This window comes from Macrobrachium nipponense, chromosome 22 (genome assembly GCF_015104395.2).
Source record: "Macrobrachium nipponense isolate FS-2020 chromosome 22, ASM1510439v2, whole genome shotgun sequence".
NCBI classification, from domain to species: Eukaryota; Metazoa; Arthropoda; class Malacostraca; order Decapoda; family Palaemonidae; genus Macrobrachium; species Macrobrachium nipponense.
The window spans coordinates 22,626,386-22,645,715 of NC_087213.1; the positions used below are offsets into that span (position 1 = coordinate 22,626,386).

At 33.2% G+C, this 19,330-nt stretch overlaps 1 protein-coding gene across 4 annotated transcripts in view; it reads right to left on the reverse strand.

Annotated features, from left to right (window-relative positions):
- The window catches only part of LOC135198539 (dynactin subunit 1-like), a 102,504-nt gene that overhangs the window by 13,584 nt on the left and 69,590 nt on the right, over window positions 1–19,330 (reverse strand). For all 4 annotated transcript variants that reach the window (XM_064226210.1, XM_064226209.1, XM_064226208.1 and 1 more), the window contains 13 exons: window positions 18,024–18,186; window positions 17,355–17,455; window positions 11,345–11,544; window positions 10,977–11,102; window positions 7,629–7,788; window positions 6,893–7,099; window positions 5,731–5,904; window positions 4,882–5,014; window positions 4,346–4,536; window positions 3,673–3,810; window positions 2,676–2,861; window positions 2,047–2,290; window positions 103–296 (listed from right to left, as the gene is read on the reverse strand). In XM_064226210.1, coding sequence (XP_064082280.1) covers window positions 103–296; window positions 2,047–2,290; window positions 2,676–2,861; window positions 3,673–3,810; window positions 4,346–4,536; window positions 4,882–5,014; window positions 5,731–5,904; window positions 6,893–7,099; window positions 7,629–7,788; window positions 10,977–11,102; window positions 11,345–11,544; window positions 17,355–17,455; window positions 18,024–18,186 — 2,217 coding nt within the window. The remainder of the gene's footprint in view (window positions 1–102; window positions 297–2,046; window positions 2,291–2,675; window positions 2,862–3,672; window positions 3,811–4,345; window positions 4,537–4,881; window positions 5,015–5,730; window positions 5,905–6,892; window positions 7,100–7,628; window positions 7,789–10,976; window positions 11,103–11,344; window positions 11,545–17,354; window positions 17,456–18,023; window positions 18,187–19,330) is intronic.

The window sequence follows — 19,330 nt, forward strand, 5'->3', positions numbered from 1 at the left end:
GAAATAATAAGAGGAATAACATTACAAAATTTGTAGGACAAAATCATTGTGTGTCTAGCTGTATATTTATGCATGCAAGAGTAACATCCAATGTCCACATACCTTTTCTTCTATGGTTCCATCAAAATCATATTCTCCCTTTTCAAGAGCATTAGCTATCTTATTCATGTCGCTTTGTGCTTTCTGAAGAGAAAGTCGTAGTGATTCTGGACCTAAGTCTTCACTTCCATATATGAGGTCTGTTGCTTGATGTGTCAGTTCCTTCAATTTATCACCCATTATGCCATTTTCTGCATCTGGAAAAAACATTCAGATAATTTAGAACTATTACTTGGTGTACATTTAATACAGTCCCAGTTTTCTAATTCCAATGACGCCTCCCTTACCCACAATACTGATTTCTTTAGCAAACATTACAATCCCCAACAATCAATTATACAAAATATTTGTAAAAGATATTTAGATCTCCCATTTATCAAAACAATTCTAATCTCTCATATACACCAAATGCTTTTTAAAGGGTAAAACACCTGAAAGCTTTCTGCTGTTTCAAAAATACCATGGTCTTATGATATCAAAATAAGTCAGCACACTACAGAAAGAACCACTTTCCATTTTGATTTTTTCCACTTTAAAAATGGGAATTTTTCCAAATCTTATTACTACTATGAATATTGTACAGTACGTATATAGTTACAGTATATATAACAAGACCTTCAAGTCACACTGGTACCCCTCTCGTCCAAAGAATTTGCTCTTGAAAGAGAATAGTATATAATGAAATTTGGTAAAGTAAAATAATTTGGACAATGAAGTGAAAGACACTTAATTTATGTGTTTATCTTTTGGATTGTAAAAATAAAAATTGAGAATAGTGGTAAACACAAATAAAAAAAATTATATCGTAAGCGTAATAACACAAACCAAAACAAGCTGTAGCAAGTTTCCTAATGAATGACTGATTGATTATGAAATTTAGGTCTTGAGGACCAAGTGCTGGAAGGTTGTCCAATGCCATCAAATGAGTTTGTGCATTTGTATGGATCCTATGCACATGATTGCGTTTATCTTTTGGGTTGTAAAAATAAAAGATGAGAAAATACAGTAAAAATATAAATGACAATAGAGTAAAATATAAATTTCAAAAAATCATAAGCATAAAAATATAAACCAAAACAAGCTTTAGAAAGTTCCCTGATGGCAACGAAAAATTTTGTGTTCATACCTGCCCTACACACGACTGTGTTTATCAGTTGGGTTGTAAAAATTAAAAAATTAGAAAATACAGTAGAAATATCAATGAGAACAGCATAAAATATATAAACAAAAATCCCAAGATGTAGAAAATAGGATCCTAGCCCTTAACCTCAAGACATGTAAATGTGGTTAACTGCAAATTTCAGCTCTTTACTTGGAAGCAACAATGATGAACTTTCTTGTGTAAGTCAACAGAATTACCTTACTAATTATTTTACCTGTGCTTCATTAAAATTGTTGATTTTCATCTAATATTTGTTTTTCCATTATTAACCAACTTGTACTGATTTACATGGTATTTTAAGGATAGGACGAGGAGGTTAACTCTTGGATAACATGTATTCTAACCTAACCACCAACCCAGCACTCTGCAGGTCCTTATGATGCCATATTAGTGATGGTCAACCTGTATTGCACATTTCAAAGTACGTACAGGCAATTGCCTTTAAAATGCAGCCATTCTGATTTAGTGATTCATGTGTGTATCTCAAAAGTTTACTCATGGATAGTTTCATGCATTATTTTCTTTTTCCCTTTACAAGTTTATATCACTCTGAACATTTAAGAAGGTTATAAACTGTTTGATTTATTGGCTTCTGATGTATACAGGACATATAAAATGTTTATTTAAAATCTGGTCCAGTGAAGTGACTGAACATAAATGTACGTAGTTTGTACATATCAACTGTAAACATTTCAAATAAAGATAACAGCTTATAACCATTCTTTTCTTCACAAGTTACTGCCTGAAGCTATAAACTTGTAAAAAAATGCATAGTAAATTCTTACCCATTAACAAAGATGTCTGCTGCATACAAGCTTTTGAAACTTGTCTGATGACTTTTGCAGCATTGTTCACTTGTGTCATGACTGCTGTCAAGGATTCTTGTATTTCCAGAGGGTAGGATAAAGGTCCAACAGACCCATCTTGTGGCATACGACGCTTTATTCTCTTCACCATGGCCTGTAACTCTTTGCTGACTGAACTGACATCCCTATATACTAAAGATACATCATGAGTCTCGTGCTGAGGCTGAAACAAAGAATGAATTTATCAAATAACTAAGAATACTATGTATTAAATACCCTATCATACAGGATCATTTCTACAGAAATTAAAGCAATTCTATTGGTCACATGAAATGATGTATCAGAGTACACTCACAAGCAATACTGTTTTGCCATGTTCATCTGACACCTAAATTGCTGACATGGGTAAACCAAAAAAACCCGTTTATAACAATTAGCTGAATGGCCAATTTTGCAAAAGCTAATTATTCATAGGCAAATAAATTTAGGCCAGTTAAGTGACTCACCTTCATCAACTGGCCAAGGAGTGAAAATAACTTAACTTTGAAAATCTACAGTATATTGCTAAACACCAATCTATAAGAAAAATAACATTAAACATGACTTACATGAAGCATTGATAAAATGGCAGAACAGTATGTGAACATGGCATCTGTAGCTGACGACAATACACGATTAACATCAGTCAGATACAGAGTTTGTTCCATCTTTTCAGCAGTCAAGTGAGCTTGGTATATCGTTGAAAAGTACGCAACAGTCTTCTCAAGGGTCTCCATTGGTATGTTTTCATCAAGCTAAAATAAGTAGAAAATTGGCATTAAATATTAAAAACCTTTGTTACAAATTTGTATGACAACCTAAGCAGTTATAATTGAAAGAAAAGAATAAACTTTACTCTGATTTCCTTCTAGGCTAAGACTAAACTATTCCTTACATTTCTTAAACCTATTTTCCAATAAAAAAGTACTGAAATATGATTACAAACAGTAAAAAGGGTATTTAAATTAAAACCTACCACTCACTTTAGAGTACTTATTAGTTAAAGAATGAATATTATAATATAAACAAGAATTTACAGATAAATACATAATGTAATGATGCAAAAATTCATTTTAAGACGAAGAGATGAAGTTCAATGTACTCCTAAACCCAATAAACTTCCTTACTTTACTAATAAAAAAGCTTATTAAAGAAACAAAGCCGTAAAATGCTTCTTAATCTTCTTTAACTTATAATAAAAAACACAAGAGTTGTTCATCAAAACATTTTTAATTTATCGTCACCTTTAACTACAGTCCAACCTCCTAAATACGGTACTCTGTGGTCTGGCAACTCCCATGAGCCAGGACATTTTTGAACCAACCACTATTAACTCTTAAGCAGTTATGAGGGGAAGTGCCAAACTTCGTTTCAGTTTTGGGATTTTTTCATATATACATAACTACATATGTACTACATCCATTTTGCTTTATCAGTTTTTACAACATACTCATACATCTTTACTAGCTCAAGAAAAATATATTCTTTTAAATAGTTTATGCTACTAATAAGAATTACAATAAGCCATCTGGAATATTCTTGCAAGAAAAAAATATTATAACATACCTGATCTTTTCTTAGGAGATCAACATAAAAATCAACATTACGTTCATGTGAAACCATCTCTGGATACAGGGTTCCCAGCTTCAAAAACACTTCCATGCTACAGGAGTTAAGAACATACTGGTATTGGTGCAGTAATGCCTGAAAGAATAATAAGGAAATTAATCACAACTGGATCTGCTGACGCTCCCCTTTGTTACTGGGAAAATTCAATATTAGTCTGTTGTAAGAATGTAACTTCATCAGTTAAATTTACCTTGATAATGAATTAAAATTTTTCATCAACTTCAAGCAATATCTGGCTAATGAAGGGTCTATGACCTGGAAGTTGTAATGCAGATAGAAAATCATGAAAAATCTTAATTACAATAGTTCTACTGTAATTTACAAAAGAAAACAAAAGCAGCTTAGATAAGTATAGCAAAATATATTTCATAACACTCCTCTCCATCTCCTCTGGCTTCAATGGCTAACTCTAAAGATGAAAACAAATTTATGTGCTTAAATTTGCAAAATGTAAACAAAAACAAAATTGTAAATTAAAGATATTATAAAAAGTTTGTGTAACAAAATAAGAATTAGACAAAGTGAGTTAAGTATATGAGTGTTTTACATGCATTTGTATCGTATAAAAGGAAGAAATGCCATTTCATAGCCAAAATATAAATCTACTTACCTGAAGACTGTAGAGCAACTGTAAAAGTCGTGATGAAAAAGCATATTGTTCAACAGAATGTGATTTCAAAACAGCATTACGGTCAATATTCTCAGGGACTGGATACTTGTCCCGCAAAGCTCCTACAACAATGTCAGCCTTCCAAATCATACGGGCAACAAATAGTAAAATCAACACAGCATCATGATCACCTGTACAGAAAGTAAAGTATTAAAGTAATTAATCTTGAGAACTATGTAAGAGTCAAAATAATTCTACCAATAGCAACCACTCAGATAGTTGCCCATAAACTTTATTTTATATGTATTTCAAGAAATACATAACAACAAACTGTAATTATACGTATAGAGCCGACCAGAAATCCTTTTTCTTCAGCCTAGGATTTAATAAATTCAAATTTTGTATTGAATATTGTAATACATGTACTACTGCATTTTTCTGGCTTCACTAAGTAACATAAAAATTAAAGTTAGTTTTTAATAAACTTATTTCATTAAACCAAATCTAAATATATATAAATATACAGGAACAATTACCTCCTCGTGCCATGAAATTATCAGGCATGTACTGTGAAAGATAACATACATGCTGGTTTGCCTGTGCAACCTCAAGTCGTCTAAGTTCCATGTCAATAGCCTTGCTGTGAGCTTTTGTTTCTGTGAACATTTTCTGAAATAGATATTCAAAATATATTTTATATAATGAGTTTCTCTTTCATTAAAAACAGAACATTACAATGACAAATTTTTAATCAATTTGTATTTTTCATAGCTAACAACCCTGAGGTCTTAACAATAGGATAATCTTCTAGTGCAAGCCAGACTAGGATGCTGTTTTCACCTATTCCGAAACATTTGGCAGTATGCACATTTTTCTTTAGCAGCAACTACAACCTGCAGCTTAAATTTGCAGATATACTTTCTTGAGACCTACAATGCTGCATGAAGAATGAATTAAAATCTAGTTTATCTAGTCGTCCTTGAAAATTAGCAAGTTTTTAATGAGTCAACAACTTTAACACAACTCTGAATAAATGTGCTATAGTTATGATAACTAACTCAATAGTACCAAGAGTTAAAATGAAGAAACATTTTTGTACCTGTACAAATATGTTAAAAAATAAGGCTAAACAGAGCTTTTTGAGAATCTGTAGATTCCCTTTGAAAAGGGGAATCATACAAATTCTTGAAAGCTATATGTTTAGCTTTATTTTTAAATATATTTGTACAGATACACAAACATGGATCTGTTTTTCTAAAACTAATATTTACTTATTAATAAGAAATTTTAACAATATGTCTAATACAGTAATAACTATAATATCAACAAAAAATCACAATTTTGGAGCTTATTAAGGTCAGAAAATATTGAAAGTAACAACTAACCTTGAAATCAATGATTTCTGAAGGTGTTCCTATGGGTTTGTTAGTTTCCTTTTCAAGAGAGTGTCTTAGATCCAAATTCTGCTCTTGCTGTTTTTGCACAAGCTCTCGGAACTTTTTAATTGTTGTATCTTGGTCAACAATAATTTCATTTGCTGCTTCACGTTCCCTTAACACCTAAAACAGAAACAAATTTAAACTACATTACTTTCTGAGCAATCTGAGTTTAACTCATCCTTGGTGGTTCACAAAAACTTGTATACTATGGGAGAACACCTTGTGAGGGATTTGGGGATTACTATATGCAGATAAAAATTCTTTAGTTCTTCCACTATCACATTTGTTTGAAGTACAGTAATCCACAATTCACCTACTAATACCAATTTCATATCTTAGATTCTAAAAATCTTGTTTTCCATCAACCACAAAGATAGCAATAATACCGTTTCATTGGATACAATGGATTTACATTTTGTCAAAATGTTTTGATACAAATCTATATCAGAAACTAAAGATAGCCTTGGACAAGGTGATAAAGAATACAGGAGGCCTCGAGAAGACCTCCAGACTGCATGGATGTTATTTGCTTAAATGCTCTGAAATAACAAAATGTACACTACTCTACATTATTCATCATCACATGTAAGTCCATAATTACATAAAATATAACTTATCATATTCATAATTACTTAAATTATCCTCTGCATTCGCGATATACTGCTTTACTAATAACAGATTTCTCCAAAAAGTATATAATAAATAACACAGCATGAGTCTTTTGGCCCCTATTTACATTTAGTACTCTTCCACAACATTTTCAATTTCACTGCCATTATTTTAGGTTAAATTTTGATATAATTTAGACATAATAATGCAATAACACGACAACTTATCAAACTCCTGTATATATCAGGTGAACTATTAAGCTAGTTTTTTAATGATGTGATGCATTTTTGGTATTATCTCTTTCACAGTGTATTAAGTGCAAATAGTTCAAAATAGAAACTGCATGGAAGTCGAATTTCTTGAAAATGTTTATTCAAAAGCTCCACACTTAAGGGTCTTTGTTACTTATAAAACATAGCTACTTAAAATAATACATGATACCAAGAGCTCTTAAGTTGACAACTATGTACTGTACGTATATACAAAAAATCTGCATTACCTCTCTGATCTTCCCATTGGCCATGTCCAACTCTTCTCTTAATTCTAACTCCAATTCTCTTGCATTTTCTTGTAACTGGTCATTCATATCGTTTATAGCTTCAAGATCTGCTACTGTTTCAAGTAACTCAGTAACCCTCTCCTCCAGATTCAAATTCCTGTCTGTGAGAGTTTCAACCATCTCTTCAGCACCCAAGGCAGCATCAACCTATAAAGAGACATAACATTTTATAGTACGTACTATGTTTCCTCTTCCTAAGGTATCAAGGGGAAGGTTAAAAGTGGTAAAATTTATCAAAAGAATAAAAACCACATGAGCCCACACATTTAATATTTACAAATAAAAACCTATGAGGAGCTCTCTTCAATTTACAAGATATAATACTATCTTTCTTGTGAGAAAGTAATGAAAAAACTGGCATGAATTATGTTTAAAAAATAAGACAATGTTCGCAACAATGCTAATTCCTTTGGTCACTTTTATATCCTTCATTTGGTTCTAAATTGTTGGTTCAAGCTGAAATAAAACAAGTCTACCAGAGACAGCAAAGCTCACCTTGAATGAAAAATACCACATTGATGATAATGAGTAATTAGACATGACCAGATCAGCCAAGAAACTTCTGATATTATTGACCAATTCTTTAACTGATGTTGCCAAGTAATTGTGGCAGTGAGTGGGACAAAATGCAATTCTTTGGAAAAAAAAAACGCTCATAAATTAAATTCCAACATACCTGCTCTTGAAGATCTGATATAGTTTGCTCCAGCTCTGAAACTCGAGTGGACAGTTTTTCATTTGTCCTAGTAATGGTAGCCAATTCAACCTTCCTGGCTTCCATATCTTTCTGCAACCTCTGTAACTCATGTTTATCGTGTGCTGACAAGTCTCGCATCCTGTAATCATTTGATATATTTAATCTTATATAAATAAAATCAAACAATCATCAAGACTAAGAGCAATTAATTAACCTCTTAACTAGGACCAATTAGTTAACCCCCTTAACTCTAACGGGACTAGCTAGGATCCCCTGGAATCACTGAGCTAATTGGCAGAAAAATATGCTAGTCAATATGTGAGACAGAAAGAGTGCAATAATGCGTCTTTAGGAGTCTATCACTTTTCTTATTATATGAGCCATTTCTAGTAGCATGTTCTACTGAGTTCTGAGTTCAGCTTCCAGTTTATCAAGAATTCTCTTTAAGGATTTTTGTACTGTGGCTAGTGCTTTGATTCTTATTATTATTATTGTCATTAGTAATAATAATAATAATAATAATAATAATAATAATAATAATAATAATAATAATAATAATAATAATAATAATAATAATACTTAAACCAGGAAACATATGACACTACACAAAGCACTACACCCAAGAGCAAATACGGACAGACTATACATAACACGAAAGGAAGGAGGGAGAGGACTACTAAGTATAGAGGACTGTGTCAACATCGAAAACAGAGCACTGGGGCAATATCTGAAAACCAGTGAAGACGAGTGGCTAAAGAGTGCATGGGAAGAAGGACTAATAAAAGTAGACGAAGACCCAGAAATATACAGAGACAGGAGAAAGACAGACAGAACAGAGGACTGGCACAACAAACCAATGCACGGACAATACATGAGACAGACTAAAGAACTAGCCAGCGATGACAATTGGCAATGGCTACAGAGGGGAGAGCTAAAGAAGGAAACTGAAGGAATGATAACAGCGGCACGAGATCAGGCCCTAAGAACCAGATATGTTCAAAGAACGATAGACGGAAATAACATCTCTCCCATATGTAGGAAGTGCAATACGAAAAATGAAACCATAAACCACATAGCAAGTGAATGCCCAGCACTTGCACAGAACCAGTACAAAAAGAGGCATGATTCAGTGGCAAAAGCCCTCCACTGGAGCCTGTGCAAGAAACATCAGCTACCTTGCAGTAATAAGTGGTACGAGCACCAACCTGAAGGAGTGATAGAAAACGATCAGGCAAAGATCCTCTGGGACTATGGTATCAGAACGGATAGGGTGATAACGTGCAAACAGACCAGACGTGACGTTGATTGACAAAGTCAAGAAGAAAGTATCACTCATTGATGTCGCAATACCATGGGACACCAGAGTTGAAGAGAAAGAGAGGGAAAAAATGGATAAGTATCAAGATCTGAAAATAGAAATAAGAAATAAGAAGGATATGGAATATGCCAGTGGAAATCGTACCCATAATCATAGGAGCACTAGGCACGATCCCAAGATCCCTGAAAAGCAATCTAGAAAAACTAGAGGCTGAAGTAGCTCCAGGACTCATGCAGAAGAGTGTGATCCTAGAAACGGCACACATAGTAAGAAAAGTGATGGACTCCTAAGGAGGCAGGATGCAACCCGGAACCCCACACTATAAATACCACCCAGTCGAATTGGAGGACTGTGATAGAGCAAAAAATAAAGATAAATAAAAAAAAAAATAAAAAAATACTTAATAATAATAATAATTCATTAAAAAGAATAGCAGAGTTAACTAAATTTATCTTATAAAGAACTTTCTCTATTTTTCTGATAATTCATTATTCATAATCAACGAGACTGCTCAGCAACTGGTCTATATTCATGGTGTTATTCTGGTATTTTGAACGCCAAGATCTGGTATTATCAATACTAAAGTATATGAAATATATATATTTTATTCTGATTGCATATTAATAATAATAATAATAATATGTAATAATAATAACACTTATTATTACATATTATTATCTAATAAGCAATTTAAATAAGCCCCAAGTAAACATTCTTAACTTATAGTGATGAGCCAAAGGGTTCATTTTAGACAAATCTAATGTATATATTTCTAAAATTGAAATTCTAAAAATTATAATTATTTTAAAAATTCTAAATATTGAACATCCAGACAGTTATCCTGAGATATTCATTTCAAAGAAGGTTGAATATTGGACGATCATATAATGCACACTTTGACTGTTGATAACAATCAATTTTCAGCATTATGGAATTAGGTCTCTTGGGGTGTTTTCCAAATATACATGAGTCAAATGAGTGCGCCATTTCACGAGATAAAATTGCTTCTTTTTAAGATAAAGAATCCCACATTCCAACAGTGAGTTTAATATATTTCAACTTACCATAAGATTCAATATTTCATAAAGATAGGCATTTACAAAATATGACTAGATTTAGCAATAGTAAAAAAATACCACAGAAAAGATAGCTAAATTTGATCATTTGTAGTTGCAGCCATGGCTGCTTTATCGGTACTGTATCTTCATTTCCCAACTGCCTGCATAAGCAGCGATCCAGGTCACTAACAGTTTATCTGAAGGCCCTTCTAGTAACTGGAAATGCTATTGACAAAAGTGCAAATAATATTAGGCAAGTTCTCATGAAAATGGGTCTTCTGAGATAAATGTGAACATACATGCCCCTAAAACATTCTCAAAACTTTCAATGATAACCAAGGAAGCATAAATAGCATTTAAAACATAAGAGGCCACTGCATACTTTTAATCTGTCTCTGAATATGACTGCCATAAAATTTTATGGTAACATTTTAGCATACGTAACTTGTACAACAATTGAGACCACACTGGAATTTTTTTATTTTTAAACCGATAAATTTTATTTTTCACAGATAGCATCAATGGAATCTTAAGGGACAAAATTTGCAAAACATCATTTGATATCCTTAGATTTACATTCTTAAAAGGGTAATTGTAGGCAAGCTGAACAAAGTTCCTTACGTATAAGGGTGGGAATCAATCTACTAAGAACTTTGGCTCCAACACAACCCAAAATGATCAGAAACCATAACAAGTGTGCTTTAAAAACTTACAAAGTTAATAAAAACAATGAAATTAATAACAGCTTATTTAAATACACTCATAATACAGATGAGCTAGTTATCAAGTAAAATTACTAACTATAACTAGCTGACAAGAACATGGAGTCTGCTTAAGGGATTAAACAGGGCCATACGAAGGAGCTGAGCATGACACGTAAATGATGATAATGAAATTATTAGTCTGACTTAACTTGTAAAAATTATAAACACAAAGAAAATGTATGCATACCTTACTAATGTTTCTCGAAGCCGACAATTTTGTTGTTCTAGCTGCTTAACTTGCACTGAAGAAACTCCTCCTTCACCAGGAGCTCCACCACTACTCATTTCTGTACGCAATATCTCCAAGTCAAGTCTGAAAAAATATCTGATTAATAATCTAACAGAACCAACCAAAGGTAAACTATGCCTGAATCCTCTTATGAAAAATTATCTAAATCACATATGTTATAAATCAAGTACTATACTTCATTAGTATTTCTATTATATGCTAAAATTTGAGATCCATTTTTGTCAAGATATCTTTAAATTTTCTGTCAAGTTTTACATTTTCTATGGAAACAAAGGAGCATTTATTACGGTCTAGGCAATACTTACGTTAGTTCCTCTACTTTTTCTCTTGCTTGGTCAAGCTCTAATTGCAATGTTTCTGCCTTTTCTTCAGCCATCTCCTTATCTAATGTGAGCATCTCTACATTCTCAGACAGTTCTTGTGTTTCTTCTATATGACGATCTTTAGCATCTAAAGCGTCTCTGGCTTCTAATTTTGCCTTCTTTACTTCATTCTGAAGCTGGGCCTAAAACCGAAGATTAAAGCGCATAAAAAAATACCACAAAACAAGCTTATATTGTAATTTGGTATTTCCCAAAACTGACATTGAAAGGTGATAAGCTAAATGCAGTTTATTTTTTACCAACTTCACCATGTAACACACTGGTTAACATCACATAAAATGGTATGGTAATCTATTTCCTCTAAACTGATGTGGTTGAGAGGGACAAAAATGATTGCTTCTTATTCCAATTATTATATATACTACACTGTAATTATCTCCTGATAGCATTTTCTTGTGCCACAGTTTATTCTCAGACTATTTACTCATGAAACCTCCTCCTAATATTCATCTCTATATAAGTGTTTTCTCTTATATAGGCCAAATGATCTCCAAATAATTCAATAGCTCTCAAGTTTTTTCCTCTCAATTTTTTCCGCTCTTCTATTCTCGCTCTAAGATTTAACCAATTTCCTTTCTCTTTCCATTACAAATATTTCATAATATCAACACCAGAATCTTTTATTCCTCCTCCTAAGTACCTCATTATCATCATTGTTTTTATAACAGATATTATCTAGAGTGAGCTGTCTTCTTTGCATTTTGTCTTGTGCAGTTCTGCATAAATTCACATTTGATCAAGGCCTTCACGAATAATCTTTTACCATAATTTTCTGTGCCTCAACTGATCTCTGTCCTGCTACATTTTTATCCCATCAGTACTTATATGATTAAGAGTTCTTTACCCTTTCTCATCACAAACCCACAATAAAGTCTTCAAGAACTTATGCTATCACCCACATCCCTCAGAAGCTTCCTTTGTAATATGAAATCCCCACTTAAATCAAACCATGAACCTTAGAATTTTATAATTACGTACATATATCTTTAAACTCTCCTCCATTTCTTGCCCGCATCACTTTGTTTCATAAAAAAAATCCTTCATTTATACCTAGCCCCACATTTACATTTGTAATGTCCAAATATGGCCTTCTTTTGTCTGAGTGAAGTAAACTACTACACTTGCCTTATTTCATTTGTGTCTGCAAAAGCTGGTCTTTTATCACCATTCTTTGAGCTCTTTACATCTCAGAATACATTATTTACCTTAAAAATTCCACTTCCCCATTACATACTATTATTTTACCAATTTCAGTAAAATTCCATACATATATGAATCATAAGGTAAATTTGTCAAAAAGACAACACATATTTTCAATATCTTAAAATATAGAATTTTTTAATTCTCTTTTCCTTGTTTTTAAGGTTATTTTAAGTTGTAAAAATGTAAAAATAAATGTCTTTAATAGAATAAATTCAATCTAAAAAACTAAAGTCATGCAGGGATATACAAGGATCTTTTCAGGTAGTATTAATTTCATTGATGAAAAAATTAACATAGAAGTAGAATTTTGGAAATATAGTATAAAATAGCTACATTTTGCAAAAAAAGTCTATGGCGTCACAAATAAAAGGGTCACCGACTCAAGCTTCTTGGCTTGAATGGATACATTTGAAATCCAGAATACTAATTAGTAAAAACTTCATGGTCATAAAAGAAATAATAATAATGAAAAAAAGAATAATCTACCGTATATACTCGAGTAACGTGCGATCTCGCATATCATGCGACCCCCAAATTTTCACCAATAAACAGTGGTTTTGTCTGTATCTCATGTATCATGCGAGTTCCTTTTCCAAGAACGTCAGTTCTAAGGTTGGTGGTTTAGCATGCTAATGGCCGAGTCATTCAGATGTGTGCTGCTGCTAGTCAAGTTACGGTAATTTTCTTACTAATCTCGAGAATTGAATATAAAACCTCAAGATTAAAAAAGAATCCTAAGATAATAAAATAATTGTAAAAATAACACGCCTTGGAGTCTTAAATCATTCTCTCTCTCTCTCTCTCTCTCTCTCTCTTAGGAATAAATACTGTAATTTGAGTCTTTCACCAACGGGTATCAGTAAATGTGTAGACATTGTGTGTGTGTTTAAAAAAAAATGTGCAGTACACACACATTCCGATGTTTCGGTTTTTGGAATTTTTCAGATTTCGGAAATGTGAGGTCAGATGCATAATCAAACAAACATCACTACTGCAGCAAAAAAAAATTGTTTTTCCCTTTATGTTTTTCATTATTGTTATTTATTAATTACAGTTTTTTATTTAAAAAAAAATATTAATTATAATACTGTTAAATGAATGTGAGATAAACTAAGATCACCTATAACAAAATAGTTGGACAATTAATACCATATGTTCACTAATAGCTATTATTTTTCAAAACAAAACATTCCGTTAAAACGCAAAAAATATATGTACATGACAATCAAAATATAATAATGTTTTGCAGTTCAACTTGTGAATTTTAACAATAAGTATGACTATATAATATATTTCACCATATCGATCTTGAAGTTGAAGAGTCGTAAAATTTTGAGGATGGTCCGGGAAAAGGATTTGTACTTCGTGATTATGTATCGCTACAACACCATGTGGTATTTTCATACCACTATATTGATGACGCATCGCTACGACACACTGGTATTTTTCATACCACTATACTTATTAAGTAAAATGATCATATTATATTATTGTTTTCACGAAGAAAATAATTATATAAAGAAAATTATTGGAGTAATTTTTGCCGTTAGCAGTCAGAAAATCACGAACATGGTAACGTTCAAAACTAGAGCCATCCACGGCAGTCTATAAATAGAACAGAAGCAGAGGGCAGTCATTGGATAACAGATCACCATGGCTACCAACCAACCAATCAGGTGTTAAGTTATACTACTCAGTGAATTTCTTAGAATGAACGTTTACACACGCGAAGCTAACGATGATGTGTGTTTTTTGCATACAATACGTAGTTTTAGTTTTTATTAGTGTAAGTATTTTACTGATTACATGAAGAATAGAATGATTCCTTCTCATTACTTTGAATGCAAAATGGTTTGAAGATTCTTCCGCAAAAAGAAAAGAAAAAAAATTCTTTAAAAGATGATACCTATTTACTAACGCGGTTGACATAGCTTCAAAAAAAAAATTCAGCTCTTTAATCTCTGGAAAAATGTTAATCTTTCTGTCCGCTGGTCACACTCTTTATATCCCCGGCGACTAACAACAAAATTTGTTTGTTTGTTTTATCTTTCAAGATGTAGGTATTTATTACCTGTAGGTACAGCACATTTTTTAACAGTATGCCCATACACATACACACACACACACACACACACACACACACACACAGTTGCGCTTGACCTAATACCTATTGGTTTCAGAGACTCAAGTTAACACTTACAGTATAGTTGAGAGGGGAGAGAGAGAGTTCATCCTAGATGGCCTTGGTTCATCTCTCTAATCTCTCGAGGAATGTCAAGATTTGTTCCCTGCTCTTTGTAAATTTAGTCCATGCGACTGACAGCAACAAAATTCACATTTTTCTTTCTTCCAGATATGAATTACCCGTACTGCACATTTTTAACAAGCATGAACACACTGCATTATACTCTCTCTCTCTCTCTCTCTCTCTCTCTCTCTCTCTCTCTCTCTCTCTCTCTCTCTCTCTCTCTCTCTCTCTCTCTCTCTCAGAAAAGATACCGTCAATTCAATTTATCAGTATCTTTTCCTGATAGACAGACAAAGTAAATATTTAGGACTCCAAGGCTTGGCATATGTCAATTATTTTATTATCTTGGGATTTTCCATGGTCAACTCTTGGGATTAGTAAGAAAAATGCGATTATTTGAGTAGCAGTAGCAGCAGCTGCAGCGCACACCCAAACGAATCGGGTAAGCCTATAATACGCCAAACAATAGTATTTACAAAATGAGCCGAGCTCTCTGGCTGGGCTGTTTTGGTCCTCCCACGTGTTTGATCGCATATCTGCCAAATTTATAACAACAACAGAGATAAAAACCATTTTTCCCATTACAGATATCAAATATTATCTTTTCCGTTACGCAGAATTCAAATTACGTAAGTTCACGATTGATAAAGTTTTTTTTATGCAATAACAAGAAACGGAGTCAGATTTTCTATCACCATGGCATCTCATCTTGGTGCTGTTGCGAATATTTCAACCAGTTCCGCGTGCGTTTAAATCCATATGACTGTACAGTCTGGAGGCAGTTCTCCCTTCTACACATATCTTGATTTCTTAATATCGTAGGTATAGAATAAATTGGAGCAAGGAAATATGAAATAAAGCATAACAGAGTAAGTTTGACGAGCGAGAAATAAACAATCGTATACAAACAGATTCTCTCTCTCTCTCTCTCTGAGACAAAATAATAGATAGGGAAGCAATGACTGAATATTGCTTGAATGCAAAGTTTTGGCCTGACTGAAGTGTGGAGTGACTTTGACACCGACTACAAGTTATTCCTGGTCATCTCACAGCCGAGAAAGGGCAATCGTATACAAAAATAATTAGGTATGGAAAATGCGAAATGCGGGCCTATGTTCCCATAAAAAAAGCTCTCGCTCGGACAGCTGAGGTTTAGGAGGAGAGAGAGAGAGAGAGGAGAGAGAGAGAGAGAGAGAGAGAGAGAGAGAGAGAGGAGAGAGAGAGAGAGCCGAGCAGGGCGAATAGGGAGATTAAAGTACCTGGGAATGAAAACTCCTTATAATCTTATAATTATAGCCTCGGGGTTTGTCTCAAGGACATTCAAAGGTCTGTCAAACACGGGCAGTTGTTGTTTAGCATAAGGGCAGATCTTTAAAAGCCACGCCAGAGAGCTCGCCACGGTGACAAGACTATATATGAAATGATCAAAGAACTGGAAGATGACGAATCATGACTGCTTTGTTTCATGGCGAAGAATTCAGAGCATATTTGATGGTACGGACACGGAGAGTGACTTGGGAGGATTTTAATTTATTAATTTTTATGCATTTTTTTTTTACTTTAATAAATTTTCACTTAACTGCGTATCCTAAAATAAAAATAATAGTTCAAGTAACAAATGTTTCTTTACCGGTAGTAAAACAAAAAGTAAAAATTCCTTCGGTATTGTGCCTTAACAACTGATTTGGAAATTATAGATGGTTAGTCTAGAACAGTTAAACATGCTGTATAAACCAAAATAATGCAAATGGCGCACGATCGCTTTTTGTATCTTAAAATACAATAGTAATATGAGAATGCATACAATATTATTGGATATAGTGAGGTACAAGTAAAGCATAACTTTTTAAAAGATCTACTGTTTTCCTCCGGTAGTAACTATCGCAATCTGCCGATTTGGGAAAGCATAGACAGTACGCTAATTTTATACCGCGTATGATGCGACCCCTTTAAAATTACTTCAAAATTAGGTTTCAAAAGTCGCATAATATGCGAGTATATACGGTAAATAACTAGCTGATCACCTTAAAATTACCCTTAAAATTACAGTAACTTTTTAATGACACTTTACAAATATATCTAATATATACAAGTTGTCTTGTCAACAATAAATCTCTTAAAGGGTCATAATCAACAGCACATAAGAATAACTTAAGGAAAGAGTGTGAGGCACAGCCCAGGTGCTTCTTTGCAAATGCTTGTCCCTCTTAAAGTGTAACACTGATATTTTCTTTGTAAGCAATAGCAATTTAGTTTTTCTAGAAACAATGAGAAGACACATAATCTCTGGATCCTTGTGTGAAGTAAGACCCTAGATACTTGGTTTCCTTGGTGGTGACATATGACTATATGAGGACATACAAAAAGTGCATAGAGCCTAACGGAATCTCAAAACCAAACATTTAACATTTGAAGTCACTAGCATTTATGGCATTAGTACTGTGATGATATTTGTAAAAAAGCAAAACCATTTAGACATACCTGATTCTCCATAAGACGTGTCTTATTTTCTATCAGCTGCTCAATTTGCAATTTCATTTTCTCACCTTCTTTGAGCTTATCCTTATCTGCCTGCCGCTTAACTGAGGAAAAATGAATACAACTGTCACCTCTTGCATATCATGAATTAGGTTAGGAACAAAAATATGAAATCTCATACTTAAGTCTAGAAAATTGTATTTAAGCTTACTTTACTTTCCAAATGTCAAGCCATTGTATTTCAAGATTTTATTTCATTGTTTATAATGACTGAATTCAAAACTACAATGAAATGAAACACCTACTTACTTCAAATTTTTCATAAATGCAAATCTTTGCTTATTTAACCATTTGAGAGAGAGAGAGAGAGAGAGAGAGAGAGAGAGAGAGAGAGAGAGAGAGAGAGAGAGAGAGAGAGAGAGAGAGAGAGAGAGTTACATGATCACACATAAGAAAAACATAACTTATGTAAAAAATTTCTATGGTACACTAATAGTGCATAAATAAATCCTTCAAGCAGTGTTGCAGGGCAGACAAAAAATCTTCCGAGATCACAGTCATCAGAGGAGCGATTGGAAAGAGACTAAGCAGGGGTACCTTTCAGCAGATTAATTATTAAAAAGTGATACATCAATTTTACAGTGCAGTTCCTGCTGTACCAACTTTGCTCACCTCTTAAAGTCTCCAGTTTTTCATTAAGATCCCTGATTTCAGCTCGCATATTCTCCATTTCTTGCTGGTTCTGAATAAGTTGAGCTCTGTCCTCTAATGTTTGCATTGCACTGGATGGAGCTCCAGGAGTATACTGAGGAGTTAATGTTTCTACAAATCCAGTCTGATTGTAAAAAAAAGAAGAAAAAAGTCATTACCACATTCACAGGCAAGACAAACATCGTAACTACACAATCATTATTCAACTATGTTTACTTTTGAACATCAAAAAAATCCATATCCAGCATTTCATTTTACACAGAACTGTACTTCCACACAAGCTCTAGTGAAAATCCTTCGTATGAGGTACTATCACACATTATGAGGATGCACCTAAGGTAAATCAAGTAATTCACTACTCAATGTACAGGATAAAAGTATACACAGATAATATACACTGAAACTTCAAATTATATACATTAGTTACTGATGTATATAATTAAGATACTATAACAATATGCATTAGCTTTCCCTAATTTTTTACACTAAAATGCTCTACATTTACAATTCTTGTAGAAAAGGTGCTTAGCTGCTTATTCTTTCTAAAAACAAAGCTCAAGTTTTCCCAATCCCTCTAAGGAAAGACACAAACATAAATGCATCTTATGGCTAAATTCAAAAGATGTGTGTAACTAATAGTAGCACCAACTGACCCAAGTATAAAGGATTGAGAGGTGAAAAAGTACTAAGAGCCTACTGGTGCAGAGATGAGAAAATTGCAAATGAAGTCAAGACAACTTTATTCAATTTCATAAACTACAGGAACTGGAACTGAAAAAAAACAAAGTAATCTATGCTGAATGTAAAAACACTTTAATGTCCATTTCAAAAGTAAAAACTCAACTGCATATGTTTTCTTCAGTAAAGATATCCCTCACATAAAGCTCCCAACACAACCCACACATACATGCAAATGCACACTCAACACAAGAAATGTCAGCCTGGATGTCAAAAGTAAATTTGATCAAGATATACATATTTGGATATGAAACTTCTTGGGGTTTGCCTTTCTGATAGGCAACTAAATCAAATTAGTGAAAAAGACCCTGGAGGATAGCTTACAATTGAACAATCAAGACATCCAAAACCTTACAGTAATTCCACTTAAACTACGTACATAACTCTTAATACTCTTCATTAAGTTCAAGAAATATAAACTTAAAATACATCCTCCTACAGAGTTAACCTGCACAACACCTACAATGTACTGCCTTGGTTTGTGACGATTTTCGGCTTGCGACGTGGCATAGGAATGGAACCACTGTCAT